The sequence below is a fragment of the Paramormyrops kingsleyae genome, chromosome 24 (assembly GCF_048594095.1).
Source record: "Paramormyrops kingsleyae isolate MSU_618 chromosome 24, PKINGS_0.4, whole genome shotgun sequence".
NCBI lineage: Eukaryota > Metazoa > Chordata > Actinopteri > Osteoglossiformes > Mormyridae > Paramormyrops > Paramormyrops kingsleyae.
The window spans coordinates 8,474,665-8,491,754 of record NC_132820.1 but is presented as its reverse complement, the minus strand read 5'-3'; the positions used below and the strand labels follow the sequence as shown (position 1 = coordinate 8,491,754).

At 48.7% G+C, this 17,090-nt stretch overlaps 1 protein-coding gene across 3 annotated transcripts in view; it reads left to right on the top strand.

Annotated features, from left to right (window-relative positions):
* Positions 1-6,854: 6,854 nt before the first annotated feature.
* The window catches only part of slc8a4a (solute carrier family 8 member 4a), a 48,503-nt gene continuing 38,267 nt past the window's right edge, over positions 6,855-17,090 (top strand). Inside the window, exons 1-2 of one of the 3 annotated variants that reach the window (XM_023803509.2) lie at positions 6,855-7,267; positions 7,491-7,606. Coding sequence is in view for 1 of the 3 variants with exons in the window: in XM_023803508.2 (XP_023659276.1) it covers positions 7,257-7,267 (11 nt within the window). In the remaining 2 variants the exon portion in view is untranslated. Of the gene's footprint in view, positions 7,268-7,490; positions 7,607-8,214; positions 8,282-17,090 lie in introns of those variants that run through there. The other 2 variants (XM_023803508.2, XM_023803511.2) reach the window with 2 other exon arrangements.

The following is a 17,090-nucleotide window of genomic DNA, read 5'->3' as shown; positions in this document are numbered from 1 at the left end:
CCTCACTTGGCTCCTGAAAAGTGCATAACATAACATGAGGCACGTCACCTGCACAGACATTAAAAATGCGGGAAAAGCCAAGGCGTCTCCATGGAAACTAAAATCTAGAACTCCCAGGTGCACTGGCTCAGCTCGGGCCTATCGCCGATCTGGTGTTGGGTCAGGGATGTGAGGGGGGGCAGTTTCTGGCCTGAGACAGTATGCCTGAAATCGGAAGGTTGCCAGTTCAATTCCTAGGATCGGGTCCATCTGCCTTAGGGTTTGGCTGGCCCTGTTTTCTCGAGAAATATTTGCTGCTTTGGATAAAAAGCGTAAAATAAAAATTTGAAAACAATAATAAATGAGACACACAAGCACAGGAACAGGATGTGGTCATCAAGGCTGTTTTGTGGTGGCGTGAAATAACTGGCAAAAGGTGGCCTTTCTCTTGCCAGGTCGGCATCTGCAAAACCAAAAAACCCCAGCTTTACCTTTAAGATAGAAGTATCTTTCAAAATATGGAAGTTAAAGGAGATGTTCAGAGAGGAAGTACAAGCTACAAGGCAATCGGAAAAAAAAAATGGACGATGATAAAGTACATGGGTGTTTTTGCTGAGCGAGAAATATCGGACTTGCATTTTTCAGCAGCGTGGCATTTGCTCCTCTGGAGAAGTTATTTTTCTGACGGAGTGTGAGCCCGTAACAGCAAAATGATTTGCAACGTATTGCAATTTAGCCGACCTGCGTCACTTATCGCGCAAGCGAGCTAAAACGGGCAAAGTCACCGGGTCCCCCAGTTCTCTGGACGATAGAGTCGGGGTCGCTAAAGTTTCGCCCGACCTGAATGTACGGTAATGTTTGTCTTTCATAGCTGGGTTGGAGGTCAATTTGGCAGTTTATAAGTCCAGTCAGCACTGATTAAACAGTCCAGGAGAAGCATCGATCACAAGCCACGCTGGTGTGAGAGCTGGACTGCGAGGACGTGCCCAAGAGAACAACGGGGACAGTGTTATACGGTGCAGTTGTGACCTCCGGACACATTGGACGTCCATTACATTATTATATTTATGAAACAGATACAGTACCGGAAGGTTGCTGGTTCGTATCCCTGGGTCAGCTGAGTAATGTCACGGTCAGGCCCCGAGCAAGGTGCTTAACCTCCCAAATGCTCCAGGGACTGTCGGACCCTGCTTTCTCAAATACGTATGTCGCTTTGGATAAAAGCACTTGCTAAATAAATCAAATCCATCAGGAATCTGAACTTCCCGTCAAGGGCGTGTCTAGAGTGGAAGCAGATGTGGGATCGACTGGATCAGCATCCCGGCTGGTGATCTGTGGTGAGCTTCTGCAGATCCCACCCCAGAGAAGCAGCAGCCCCAGAGAGGGCCGCGGGATCTGGTCCGCCCGAGGAACACATGGACATCAGGTCTCGTCCTTGTTGGGTGTGATGATTCATGTACCAGAACTTTCTGAGGTGCAGACGGTGAGTGGAACAGATGGCCGCCCTGACAAAGCTGGGGTCTCGGTGGCTCTCTAGACCAGATACACCACTGGGATCCACCCCCCAAGCATCACCACCATCTAAGACAAAGTGATATTGGCTCGCTAAGGCAGCACCCCCACAGTAGATGACGCCCTAGGCGGCCGCCTATTTTGCCTAATGGGCTGAACAGCCTGTAGCTGGCGATCATCAAGCACGGGCTGAGCACCAATTTAAAGCTGGCTTCACGAGCCCCAGCCTTTTAGTCACTCTCTTAAAGATATCTCCTGTTCCCAAATAGTCACACTCAGCCGAGTGAAACTGTCCATTGGCTGTACTTCACAGGGATGAGTCAGATGGGCCTTTGTGGGTTTAAATCAGCGCAGTCACAGGGCGTTATATTTAAATCGCAGAACACTGATTGGTCAGCTGGATCATGCTGACCCCCTGCGCCTTTGCTGGAATGTTCCGCATTCCAAGAGGCTACAGTTAATTCAGTTCTACATTTATCTCCAGCATCAGTAGGCCGTCGAAAAAAAAAACAAAAACATTTTCTTCTTGTGCATGTGCGTGGATTTATGTAACAACAGCGAAGAGATTTACTTTGATCTCTGGTAATCCCGGCTTCATTCAGCCATTTTTGTTCGAATGTATTTCCCTATACCGCCCTACCGCTGTGGATTTCCACAGAAGCAAGGGAGCGTTTATAAATAATGGAAGAGGCGTCTTATTGGTGAGCAGCGGCCCCTGGATTCCCATGGTACAGCACAGCATCGAGCATAAGAGCATCGTCCTTGACAGAGCTCAGGCTGCCTGCCTGCTCGTTGTTCTAATCAACGTGCTGTGTTACAAATTTACTAATATGTACAAAAGTGCAGATGGGTTTTATTGGGCTAACGCCATGTAAGGGATATAAGTATTGCTTGGTGATTGTAGATCCGTTTTCCAGATGGGTGGAGGCGTTCCCTTGCCCCCCCCCCGATGCTCCGAGTGTGGCCAAATGTCTGCTAAAGGGGGTGATTCCTCGATGGGGCATCCCATGTAAAATTACCACAGACAATGGTCCTGCGTTTGTAGCAGAGACCCTGGCTAAATTGTCCCAATGGATGCAAATTGATTGGAAGCATTATTGCGCCTATCACCCCTCGAGTGGGGGGATGGTGGAGAGGACGAATCGAACACTGAAACTGAAATCGGCCAAAATTTCAGAGACGACGGGCCCCTCTCTTTGTTATTCATGCAGGCCAGGACACACCGCCAAACAGGGTTGGCTCCTTTGGGAGTGTTGACAGGAAGGCCGATGCATGTTTTGTCTCCCTCACGATATGTTACACTGGAGACGGTGGATGTGGATTTGCTGACTGATCTTACAGGATTGTGGCAAGCGATAGGTGCAGCCTGGGACCAGGTTCGTGCCAATTGGAGGAATCCAAAGGGAGAGCCGCTATGAGCTGTGACACCGCTTGAACCAGGGAGCTGGGTGTTGGTTCGTGACTTGAGGAGGAAGAGATGGACCACGCCGAGATGGAGGGGGCCACACCAGGTCGTTATGGTGACCCCTTACGAGGTGAAGGTGGAGGGAATCGACGTCTGAGTTCACCAAGCCCACTGCAGACACATGTCCAACCCTGGTGGTTCTTTCACGACTGGTCCCTGAGAGGGTCACAATTGTGTTGCCTTTCCACGATAACCATTTTTGTAGTGACAGTTGTATTCGGGATCGATGCTGTAATGTTTCAGAGAACCGCTTTTTCCAGCTGTGTCACCCGCCGTACTACAACAGCGCCAAACCCACGAAAGATTCTGGATCGAGGGAAACGGGAGGTGATGGATGCCAATGCTGTGGAGCTTTTGGCCCGAGCAGTGACTGCCGAGCGGAATGATTCAGACTGTTGGGTTTGTCATTAAATGCTCCACACCTCTGAGACGTGGCCCTTCCACGGGATTCCGTACACCTATCGTCATATGGCAGCCCTAAATCGAACATGCTCCGGCTCTTTGTCCGTCATGGCTGGGCTTATGACTCGCGAGCTGGGGTCATTAACCTCCACCAGCACCTATATGTCACATTACTGGTGTTGCTCTTAAGTCACGAGCAGTGGAAGAGCCCCTCAAGGCCACACATGACTGACTAGAACAGGAGTATGCTGAAAACAATCAAAATCTCTATCTGACTCAGGAGGATAAGTCAAATCACTGGGGCTTCACAACAGTTCAGTTAAAGCAAAGTTATTAGGCATGAATAGATCAGGAGAGAGATGGGTTTGTTCAGCCCAGGTAATTATCACGTGGGATGTTGGTAAAGCAGAGCAGGGTGAGAACCCGGACCGCTACGGGGCGCGGGTTCGAGAACTGACTGTAACGGCTCTGCGATGCCGACAAAGTCCTGGTAACTGTACTTATTCTGCTGCGTCCTGTCCGTCGGACACGAGTGTGATGGCGAAGGAAGTGACCCTGCCGGAGGATGGCTTGGCGGTCATCCCAGTAAATGAGACTCTGTGTTTCCGACTGTTTAATTCAACCCAGCATTTAACCCCTTCCTCCCCACCTGTACACCGTACGGCTTATGTTAACTCCTCTGTCCTTGGTCATTCTCTGCTAGTGGTGCCGCCACGTTCTGTGTTTATCTGTGGTGGCAAAGACGCTCTTAAGGGTTATACTGTTTTGTCTCTTTCAAAGGAGAAAGTTGATTGGTATTGTTATCAAGCTTATCTTGTCCCCGCTAAACACGTGCTGCCTAAAGTGTGAATGTCTTCGGCTGTGCCTGCATATTCACGCAGCACACGGTCTCTTAGTCGGACTGAGCAATGGTTTGTGGTGTTTATTCCATCCCTTGGGGTGTCAGACCTTCAGACGGAGGTGGCTGCCCTGCGGACTGCAGTGGAGAAAGTGGCCAATCAAACACTAGATACTGTGAAGGCCGTTAAGGGTGAATTATCCGCAGTTAAGCAGGTAGCTCTGCAATACCGTATGGCGTTAGACCTCCTATTAGCTGAGAAAGGTGGTGTTTGTGCTTTGGTTGGGGAAAGAGTGTCGCACGTACCTCCCTGATTCCTCCCAGGCTGTGCAGGATCTGGAGGAGGTGGTACACAAACAGATGTCTGAGATACACAAGGAGCATGGCCTGTTTGGGTACAGCTGGGACAATTGGTTCTCCTCACTGATTCCAGGATTATCCAGGGTATTCAAATCATTAGTATTCAGTATATTGCTTTTGCTTGTAGTGTTGCTACTAATCATATTGCTGTTTAGGTGTTGTTCTAGTGTTCTGTCTTCCCAGGCAAAATCTGTTATGCCTCCCCCTGCTTCACAGGTGGATGATCCTCCCATACTTGCTTGGCTCTACGACCCACAGCCCCAAGTTGTCATCATTGTGTCCAGCAACGCCAACTCCGCGGGAGACACGTGTTCCATCCAACCACCACCGGTCCATTTCACCTCGTTACGTTTTCATCTAGAAGAATACGGTGATTTGGACCCTGATTATTTGTGAACAGCCTGGGTCTCGCGTGTTCAAAAGCGGGGAGTGTGGAAAGGAAATTGGACATTGGCTGGCTCGGGAGGGGAGGCATAGTGGGTCTGTTAATCTTAGGCCTTAGGCAAGAAGAGATTGTTTTTAATACTGTGTGACCTGCCTGTGGTTGATTCCGCAGACCCAGAAGAGAGATCAGACTTTGGAGAAACGAACAGTGGAGCAAGCAGGGGGGGGGGGGGGGAAACCACCTGCAAGAAGAGATTCGAAGCTGCCCCAACCGGTGCACAAAAAGTTGTAGTTATAAAGTAGTCGCAGTAGGCCATACGCAAAACGCCAATCATTAATCAAAGGACAACCAAATATTTGCAGTGATTCAATGTCAATATAACCAATATCTATATCCATATCTCATGTTGGAGCCTAGCAGTCGAGACATGATCTGGTAAATTGAGCAAAATGGGTGGATTTTACCTTGCTGACAAGGTAAACCAATAGAGCGAGAGAATTGTGTTTGTTATAAGTTTGAGCTCGGTCTGTTAGTGTTTTGTGACCAATCAGGACTTAGAAGTCCTTATCTGGAACTAAGAATTATGCTTTACCAACGTGCTCGTGGTACCTGGTACCAGAGTGTGGCAGGAGCGCATTGCTGCATTGCTCGAATAAAGGAGATAACTTTGCTCACCAGCTGAGAGGTCTGGAGTTTTATCCTAAGTGGCTTCACTGGTCGTTATACAATCTTGCTTCCATCAGTTTTTTTGGTTTGCCAATATTTTTGAGGCACTGTGTTTAATGACACTATATTGATCCTTCATCTTGCTTCATGACGCAGACACACATGAGAACAAGCCCGGCAGTGAAGAGCAGCCACTGATTACCGGCACAGAGGTTCAGCCTGCTGAGGCACACGTGGCTTTAAAGGTGGGACAAGGGAGTATCGGAGCTGGGGGGTTGCCGAGTCCAGTATCGGTGAAAGCCATGCGGCGCCCTAGGCAGGCTTTGCCGCCAACGCCCCCTGTCTGCGGCAAAGCGAAATTGGCTGCAGGTAAACGGACGCCCTCAGCAGGAGATGGCGCCCTTGGCCACAGCCTATGTCGCGTAACGGGTTGCCGGCACTGACAGTATCTCTCGTGTGTGAACAGATGGTCGGGTCCTCGTCTTGACAGAAGACGAGAAAGTTATTCTTCACTTCACTATTTAGTCAATACACCCTTGTCCGCTTTTCTCAAATAACAATCGCCCGTTTTCACAGTTTCCACGGCAACACAAAAACTTTGGTAGTACAATACATCAAATAAAAATCTCGGGTGTTTGTAATCCTCCTTCCTTGGAACAATTGGTGTATATTGTCAAAAACCATTTTTAGTAGGTAAACTAATGTGTGATGAAAAATATTCACTCCACCGCATGATCTTCCGTATCAAACTATTTGAATAGTTCACGGAAACGCTTACTTCTGTTTGCCCGCAATACCTCGAATGCGCCCTAAATTTTGTTGCGCATCATTATCGAGGAATTCGAATGTATCTAAAGAGATTTGTCATTTCGATAAGCGCTTATGCAGTACTCGATGCAGAACACAGCACCGCATCTGTTAATCAGTCTACAGCCTTTCCTGCTCCGGAATAAGCTTTAAATGGGCTGCATGCCTTCAGATCACTGGGCAGCGCGATATAAGCACCGACATCGGCTGGTGCGGGGGGGGGGGGGGTCTTCAGCTTCCCCCCTAACCTCTGCAGTCTCCGCTTCACCCCCCCCCAAAAAAAACGCTTTTTTCTTCTTTTCTTCCATGCACCGAGAGACGGACCGGGGGAGATCACTGCTGTTAACAAATCCCCCTTCCTTCATCCCACCCTCCTCCTCCCTCTCTCCCTCCCTCCCTCCCTCGATCCCACCCTCGTACCTTCTTTGCCATGATGCTGATGCGAGTGCATCGTTAGCGTCTTTCCAGTCAGCCGCTCCATCACTCACTCGCCTCCCAGTCGCGCCTCCTGCGGCTTCCTTTCCTCTCCACGCTCATGCTGCCGCGACTCTCGGCGGCACTTGTTCAATCCCCTTCTAAACAAATGCCAACCAACCTTAATTTCATTTCCCCCCATGTTTATATTAATTTTACGTTTGTCCACAAATTATTATTTTTCTTTAACGCCTGTCAGTTTTTTTTGGAAGAAATGGATCGTCGGTTTTGAATGAAGGTGCCAGCAGAAAACGAAGGGAAGTAAAGAAAAAAAGGAGGGAAAAAAGAAAGTGACAGTTTTACCTCTACTTACAAGTTATCATCTCCAAGATATGAATCATCGCTTCAGCCAATCTTAGGGAATTTGGATGCAGCGCAGGTAACATCAATTTTCCGCACTTGGGGGGGGGGGGGGGGGGGGGGTGTGAATGCTGTGCTGTTAATTGACGGGGGGGTGTTAATATGACCGGAGTTCGGGGCAGGATCTCGGCGGTGCGGGAGGGGGGTATTCTGCGGCTGCACCTTCCCAGGATCAGCCGGGGGAAGGAGGCGAACTACGTGTCCGCGACCGTGCATCGCCGACGGCCGCTTTCTTTGTTAAGCCGTAGCATTTGGTGTTGAAAGTGACTCACACGCCGAACCCCAAAACCCTGCCGGACAGTGGGGTCCGTGAGCAGACGAGGGACCGGAGACAGGGCTGGCAAATAGCGGCATTTCGGTGAGTACTGCCACTGTGGTGGGGATGGATGGAGAGGCGTGGGGGGGGGGGGGTCACTGTGAACACCCACTCAACAGGAGTGGAAAAAAGGCTACGCGTAGCGCCACGGATGTGTTTCGGGCCAGAAACATTTTTATCTGGGTTTGTGAGTAGTGTCGAGGAAATCCAGCCGGACTATTGGGCAAATATTATTTCCATCTTCATTTTGACGAGAAAATCAAGTGAATGGAAATGAAACTTCGGCATGTCATATTAGAGAAGAGGTTTGATATTGAACCGTGTTTGTAAACCGTAACTCTCGGCAATTAAGTACACAATTCCGATTATGTATCATCTAGGTCCAGGTTTATCTCTAAATTTAATCTTAATTAGAAGCTTAAACTGTATCGGACGTCGGACATAGGGAATCATCATATCTTTTCCCGTTAAGCCATATCGCCTGGATTGTCTTACTCAGGTTTTCTGTGGAAAAGTGTTGACCTGCGCTGAGGGTACCTGGATATTCCTTTACCGAATCCCACTTTCGGCCCTCTTAGAGGTGGGGGGAGGCTCTTCCCCATCTCCTGCCATATGCAGATGCCTGGGGGAATGACCCCCACCCACTCCAGAGAAACACCCCGTGGGAGTTCATGACCCAGGAACCCGGATATTCTTGCTAGCGAGCAGCCGGCTCAGGTGGGTGTCACGCTGCCTCGGGACACGCCCCCCTGTCCGCCCCATCAATCGCGGTGCCCGGCTTTGCTGCCGGTGCGGGCGTGGGCACAGTGTATTCTGGGTGCCTGATGCTGCGTATGGGACTGTGGGTGGCATGATACCTGAAAGGTCCTTCATACTCTATTTCACATGTCAGTGTGGACTGTGGCTTATGTGTTTTTTACTAAATCAAAATTGGGGGGGGGGGGGGGTGATGATCCCCCTCTGCCTTTTTAAATGCTGGTTTGAAATTAAAACCCTATAACCCTATCTTGCAACCCTATGTCCCACTCCATCTGCCAGAATCTGAAATTATTTCTATACCCATACAATGAGTCAATGGTAACAGATTTTAGTGTCCCGGATCCTCGGTCCCAAAAGATGTGGTATTTTCTGTATCTGTGTCTGAATAACTGCTAGGATCATATATACTATAGCTGGGGGCAGTGTGCGACTCAGCAGGTTGGGATGTTGTGCTTGTGACCGGAAGGTTGCTGGTTCAAGTCCCAGGGACAGCCAAGTGACTTCACTATCGGCCCCTGAGCAAGACCCTTAACACCTGATTTTTTTTTTTCAGTTGCAGGCTTCTTTGGACAAGAGTGTCTGCTAAATGAATGAAATGTAAATGTAAATTCAGCAAAGCCCTGTATAAACAGTGCATCACCGCCGTGGTTATATGTCATACAGGGTCAGCTGTAAGGTGTCCAGCAGCATGATAATGGCTGCTGATCTGTCATCATTTGCACGGCTGGTGCCATCCTAGGTTATTATGTGTATGGTAATAGACCCACATTGGGCTGTGGTTTAGCGGTGCTGTGTAAACTCAGCTGTGTTTGTAGATGGTAATCAGCCGCATTGATCGGGATGCACTGCGTGCAGGTATCACACACGACGGTGCTTACCGCCAGTCAAACCGTGCATTTGGGGGGCCCCTGGTGGTTACAAATAATCAGTACACTAGGCTGAGACTGGGGGCCCTGAAGTGACCTTTTGAGTGGGAGCCCCCTGTTGGCCTCAACCAGTCACTACACGTTCACGTGTGGGCGGTTGTGTCGAGTGTGCTGTCCCGCATGTGCCGAGATCTGCATTCCGGTCCTGCGGTCGGTCTGCTCACTCACCAGCCGGCGTTTGCAGGTGCACACCAAGGATCTGCCGTGGGAATGCTGATCACACGCGCTCGCTGTGCCGCAAGCCACTGCTTCGCTCCTGACATCTCACCCCCCCCCCCCTCCTTCTGTTTTTATTTGTAAGGATTAAAACCCTCTCGTGCCTTTACGTGTTCGGTCTACTTTTTTTCTGCTCCCCACTGGGACGGGTTCTGAAGAACTCGTCGGGTTTCTAAGGGAGACGAGCGGCGGTTACGTAAACGGGCCGATCGTAATTAGAGACAGGGGTGGAGGGGGTGGGCGGTCGAGTCGCGACCAGAGAGCTGTAATAGAGACACTAATGACGAGACCCCGAAACTGCACAGGGTTGGAAATGAGAATGATGAATTAGGAACGAAGCTTATCGCGCTTGTACCAGCCGATGTCGCCCCTCTGTATTAATTTGTGTTTCTGCGCTGTGGGTAATTTCCCCCTCATTAAATACCACCGTGTCTTGTTCCTGGGATGTGGTTTCATGGTCCACGTTCTGACTGTCACAGTAAAGCATCCTCGTTATCATTAGCACCGGACCGCCGGTTTGGGAACCTCGGGGGGTTCGCTAATCTGGGATCCCGCTAATGCCGGGCCGGGATGCTCCGTTGTCTCCCTCCTTCTAACCCGCGCTACACGTTACTCACAGCTGGGACGCGGCTCGCTCTGCGAGCCGAGGCGAAATTAATCCCTTTTATTGCCTCTGGTGAAAACCAGTAATTCGCTCCCTATATGAATTTCCCTCTGCTTTGCTTTGTAATCTGTCGTACGTGTGATGATCGACAACCTGGTGACCAGTGCACTGTACAGTCTCGTCGTTAAACACCGAGCGCGCGCGCGCACACACACACACACACACACACACACACACTAAAACTGAAAAGTGTCATATTGGCTTTACACTTTACAATGCATTCACTAATTCCAGCTCCCTGCCACAGTTGATTATTATTTATTGTTTACTAACCCTTTTAACTGTAACTCTTTTCAAACAAGTAAAAAAATTATTTCCTATATCTAAATATTCAATACAAATTTCTAACAAAATCATTGCTGAAAAGGGTCAAAATTCAATTCCTTTACAAAAAATTCAAAAAGTTCAAATATCAAACCATTTATTTTCTGGAATGCATATTTAAATATATCCCAATACTTTACCAAAAAATCGCAGATATGATATGCATCATTTTGTCTTTATACCTTGAAAGTTCTCATTGGGTCATTCCTTCACCCCAGCATGTCCTGAAGATGGATGGATGGATGGATGGATGGATGGAAAAAAGAATGTCTGTTTCTTTAAATCTTTCTGTATGCGATATTAAAATATTCAGTTCAGAGGCCAGAAATAACTGTTGCCTTCAGAAGGCTTCACCCCTCTTAATTTCTTAAATCAATTAAGGTGCAGTTATACTGAAAGAATAATTGTCAGAGTTCATTGCTGATTTCAGTGAGATTTCAGGGAGATTTCAGTGATTTTTCTGGAGCTGGTCCAATGGTGCCAACGTACTTCCTAATGCTGAGGTGACATTAATCATTTTGCTGACAAATGGATAAGCACCAGAGGAGCCTGATGTTTACCCATGTGGAAAGAATTTTGGGTACTCAGTGGATGTTATTCTCCAGAGCAAATTACTCAGCTCCCCGATTCACGAGTTCCCCGGTCAAAAGTTAGACAGACTTCTCATGTAGGTACCAACCCAAACTGTGTATCGCCTACTTGCATCAATGACTCAAAAGACCACACAAGGGAACGGAGGTAATCGACATTCAACTTCTAACTAAAAGCCCGTTTTGAAACCGCTACCTGAAATGAAACACAGTTGATTTGGTCTCCTGTGAGGTTTGAAGTGGTCAGGTGTTTGTCCCAGGGGGGGGTAATGCGGTGGGGTAGACCTAGATTGAAATGCCATCTGATTGCCCCCCTCCACCCGAATTTGGCACAAGACAACGACCACATACCGCTCCTGTCAGGTCAGTTCATTTGTACACATGGCCTTTTCAAACATGGTCACCCACGGAGCGATTAGCATGCGGGGGCCAGCAGTGATTTGTGTCACGTTTAAGTGTGTAAAGTTAGCAAGGCTGACACGAAAGCGGTTAAAATGATGTGTTTTTAAAAGCCAGCCAATAAGCTGGCACTACAGAAGGGGAATGGAAAAAGTTCTCCTGTAGACTCAGGATCCCGGCCCGGTCGATTCCCCGCACTTCCATATGTGTGCTAACCTTAAAAAAAACCAACAAAATGCGCTAGTGGTGCGCCAGTGAAACAATGAGTACTGAGTAAGGGAGCCAGAGGGAGACATTTACTGGTAAATTGGCTGTGAGATCCAAACCTGTGATGCAAGGCAAGACCACTGAAAGGAGCGGTAGCTAATACAGCCCAGAACCTCCACAGAAAGCCAAAATAACAAAATAACAATCCGACATGGTTTAAATTCCAGTACCGAGGACTGTGTAACCAGGGGCATATTCATACCGACAGCAGAAGGGGACACTGTGCTGCGATTCAGCGATGTGTGTGTTTGTGAGCATGTAAGAGGCCCATGGGATCCCCAGCGTTCTGAACGATGGGTTTAATAGTAGGGGTGTTGGCTTGTTCGAATCGCCATGGATACAGGAAATGATGCAGTCGGGAGGGGGCGGCTATACCTCCGCTATGCTGTTTCGCTGCCGTCACCACACCTCCACCCTCCTCATAATCCTCGAGGATAGGAGACAAGCTGGAGACTGGAGTGGGTGGCTCAGAGGTTTTATGGCCGGTTGCTGCGGCGTCACCTATTGCAGTGCTGTCACATTTGTGTCCTTTGGGCTGGCAAATGACTCCATGTGACACGGGGATTGAAGGGAGAAAGGAGGTGTTTTGGGTGCCTCGGGCATGACAGTGGAAGAGGGACCGGGTTCACGGAAGGTGTGGGCTGGGCCTTACGGGGTGTACCGGGACAGTGCGTAGGGTTTACAACCTCTAGTCAGTCCTTGGCCAAAGAGGATCAAGGATTTCTTAGGAACTGTTGACATGGGTTGAAAAAAGGACCTGATTTTCTGTCCCCAGAGCCCCCGTTGTCTTCACCACACCAACACTTGCTTGGCCAAAATTTATTGAACTTGTCTACAGCCAATTATTAGCTGTCTGGTCTTGTGGGACGCTGCTGGTAGGGTGCTTGACAAGTGGCGGCGCTCACTGTGGAATCTTGGGATGGCATGTTGTGTAACACGGATGAGGGCCGCAACATGATGCCTGCAATGCCGTCAGATTGGATACAATCTGACAGTATCGATGCATTGCTCTGTATAAGCGGCATGGTAACTAAGTCAAGTCAAGTCAAGTCAAGTCATCCTTATTGACATGCCATCCATTTGCTGGTATAGAGTGGGACCAGACTGGTCGCATCCAAGCCCACGTTGTAACTTATGTGAGGGACAGATCCCAGTGCTGGTCAACCAATTAGGCAACACAGGAGGCCACCTAGAGTGCCATCTTCTGAACCTAGAGTGCCATCTTCTGAAGGGGTACCGATTTAGCACACCAATTGCACTTTGTCTCAGGCAGAGGGCGCCGGCAGTGAAGCTTGGGGGATGGGCAGTGGCGGTGATGATTGCTTAGGGTGCCGCATGTGCTTCAACTGCTACTGATACACAGGAACATACATAACATGGCAGATAGCATGGAAGCATAAGGTAGACGAGTGTAGCGTGACAGTAAAGACACAGGAGAGTGTAAATAGCTACACGCCGCAACACTAATTATACGTGACAGCATAAAGGTATGTGAGAGAGACTGCGGGCCATCGGCATGGGGGAATATGTAAACATTGTAAGCATGAAATCAGGAGGAACAGTCCCTGAGAGGTTAATGACATTCTAGAAAAAGAAATAGTTGTGCAATAAAGTGGGTAGTTGGAGGGGGGGGGGGTGCAATATAGGGGTCAATAAGTGCCTGAAGCTGTGACAGGAATGTTATTTATTCAAGTCTCGAGAGGTAGCCTGCCACCGTGACCCTGACACAGCCTCTTAGCATGAGCCGCTAATGTCTTAGCTTAGGTTACATTGCTTTGGTTAACCATGTCTGCTAAGCAACAGGACTGACCAGAAAACTATAGCACAATATCAGGGGTGTGCAGCCTCTCTCTCTATCTGTCTCTGTCTCTCTCTCTCTGTCTCTCTCTATCTGTCTCTGTCTCTCTCTCTATCTGTCTCTGTCTCTCTCTCTCTGTCTCTGTCTCTCTCTCCCTCCCTGTGTCTCGCTGTGTCCTAGAACATCTCTCAGCATCACTGCAAACAGGGATCTTTACTATTCCTCCTCTGCTTCATTCCATCTCTTGCCTCGAACAGGCTCCTGTACTCGAGGATGCTAACGCGCCCCCACCCCGCGCCCCTGCCTCTCCGCTGGTGTCTCTGCTGTTACCCCCCCCACTCCCCACCCATCCATCTTGCCTGGTGCTAAATGGTGCACAGCGAGGGTTAGGGACAGCAATGCAGAGGCCACTGGGGGGCATTTTCACACATGACTGAGCTGTCCTCACGGGTCTGCTCTGTGCTGTGCCAAAGCCAGAGATTACCATGCTGCAACTCTGCATGCAGCTCATACACAGAGCACTTTGTGTTGCACATTGCCCACAGAGCACTGCACATTGCACACTGCCAACAGAGCACTGCACATTCCACACTGCCCACAGAGCACTGCACATTGCACACTGCCAACAGAGCACTGCACATTCCACACTGCCCACAGAGCATTGCACATTCCACACTACCCACAGAGCACTGAACACAAAATACTGCACATTCCTCACTTTAGTCATTGTACATTCTGCACTGCACATTGAGCACTCCACATTTGTCACTGCACAAAGAGCACTGAATACAGAGCACTGCAAATTCCACATTGTTCGGAGCTCTGGACACTGAACACTTACATACATATCATAAGGGGTTAACATAAGTGTTTTTTTTTTTGCATTATTTTGGCCACGACTATTTTTGTTGTCATCTGTCTTGTTATCTATTTAGTTCCAGTACATTTTAGGTCAACTAATTTAGTCTTTTCCTGCTTTTAAAAATGGAAGTTGCAATTTAAATTGTGAGTTTGTAGTTGTTGATTATATTCAAAAAATAAAGCTATTTCCACATAGATAAAACACACATACACAGAATCCACCCAAAAGCACGTGGATAAATTAGCATCAGAAGCAGTCACCCTAAACCACAGTGGGCTGACACGGTGTGTCATGCGCTTAACATGCCACACTGATAATGTAAGGCAGAGAGAATCAGGCTGGGATGAAAACTGCAGTCTTTGCAATGAGCACTTCCTCTGCCCCTAATCTTAGCCGTAAATGCACTCTTTGTTTGCGCTCTGATGCTTACAGTGAGTCACCGGTCAAATTCTAGGACTTTTTAAAGTAGGGTGCCATGAGAGGGGCAAAAACTCATGCAGAGAGGCCAACCTTGTTATTAGCCAATGATGTGTTTTGAATTGCTGAGTGACAAGGGAGGGGGTACCCCAGGGGCCAATCAGCTTTCAGCTAGGGTCAGTGCCCCTGTGGCCCCACCCCCTGCATACACCCCTCCCTGAAACGCAGCTGAGACTAAATTCACCTGGTTTATAGACATATAGTTTAGCATCGAGTCTTTTCATTATACTTTTCAAACAGATCCGGCTGTCATTGTGGGGTGAGTGCAGGCTCGGCAGGTAAATCCGGGCGGGGGGGTGTTGATTGGGTAACAGGAAATGAAACGCGGAGACGTTTAATGTGAGGAGTGGGGTGGGCGTAGAGACCGGGGTCATTACAGACCTGTGAGCTGCGGCGCTGTTTCCGGGAAGAGTCACGCAGGTCCGTAGGTTTGCCGGGGCGGATGGCATGGATGAGAGGAGGAAGAGGGTAGGGAAGTGAATAAGTGCCGTCTCTTTTCCCTGGAGGTGCCCTGATCCCTCTCTTATTTATTCCAGCATGAAAGGAACACTCTCCGCAACATCACCTGTGCTGCCACGCTTCCGATGTAGCTGTCTCTGTCACTCGCACCCGGGCCTGTTCCCGCAGGAGTGACAGCCAATCATCTCCCAGCAGGAAACACCGATGCTTGACACCCGAATGGCCCTTAAAATAAACACATATATAATTCAAATAAACATGTATATATTATGCAAATGTTTAGGCAATTCAAAGGCTCACTAAGGGGAAATAAAACGATGCGGTAATTATATAACACCGGAGGAGATCTTACCTCAAAATAAACAGAGGGTTTTTTTTTGTTGCCAACACTTGGAACGGGTCTTTTTTTGTCGGGCTGAGATGTGTCACTCGTCTCTACGGCTCTTTACAGCCGTTTCCTCTCACGGGCCGGAAACATTCATTTTCTTTGAGGCACAATGATAAATCTCGCCGCGCAGCAGGAATGCGGCACGGAGAAGAGCCGCTAGTCGCATTTAAGACCCGGCCCTATACTGGAACGCTCGCTGTCGCTACTTTAATCCAAATTGATCTTCAGACGTCATGGACATGCACGTAGTACAATCAGAAGTGTAATTTTGTTTAATTATAACTTTTTTTTTCTAGCTGTTTACCTGACAAGTGACAGAGTAACATTGGTGCTAAACAGAGGAAAACTTGTCATAGTTGTCAAGTTGTCAGTACAAGTGGGTTGCTGGGGGGGTCTGATAAATATTTCCCCCCTGCAGGGAGATTCAGACCTACATTTGTGACATCCACACGTCTGTGCTCCACTTCGTTCACACTCCTTCCCTGGGAACGAGCAGCCTTTGGAAGTACAGATCCGATTCCCCTGGAAAATATAAGAGCACTGCAGAGCGTTTTGATCGGAGTGCGTTGTTTTGGGAATCTCTGCAGGACACGACTGATATTCAGCCCGGAATACAAAACTGGCGTGGGGGGGCGTTAGCAGTCGGGTAGCGATGTGAATATATTGACTGGTAGGCGCCGGTTTGGCGGGTGGGGGGAGGATATCACAGAAACAGCGAACTGGGCAGGGGTGCAGCTAGGGATTATGGGCCCCCTAAAAACGTGCCATATTTGGCCCCCAACCCAGACCAACTTAATGAAGTTCCAAATTTTTTTGGAGCCCCACCACTCAGGAGCCCTTGTATTCACCCTAACTGCCCCCTGCTTTACAGCACTGCTGAAGCTGAGAGGGCATGCAAAAGATTGATATGCCAATTGAGATGCGTTTGGGGAGGGGCGGAGGGGGGGCAGACCACCCGCTGACTGCCCGAGGCGGGGTAGCATTAACTAAAAAACATAAAAAAAAACAGGTGTTTTTTCACAATTTTCTGAATTTGACTGTCGGCCTCCTTCTGGTAGACAGGATGCCCTTAGCGAGGTCGTCGCCCTGGGTCCCCTTCCAGGCTGCTGCCCCAGAGAGTTCCCAGCATGCATTGGGGCATCAGTGGTTTTGAGTAAGCAGCTGTGGGTACTGGGATGATAGTTAAGGACATCCTGGGAGGTGCTTTGGTGCCGTCTGCCCTGAGCCACAAACCATTACAGTAAAATATCAGAACTTTGTTAAAAAAAAATATGCACGACGTCCTGAAGGAAATAATCTGATAAGTAAGTTAAAATAGAGATTTCTGCTTTTTTTTTTTCTCTAATTTGAAGTGGCATGCTTGGCAGGTCTCGGCAAATGTCAAAAACAAGAGATAA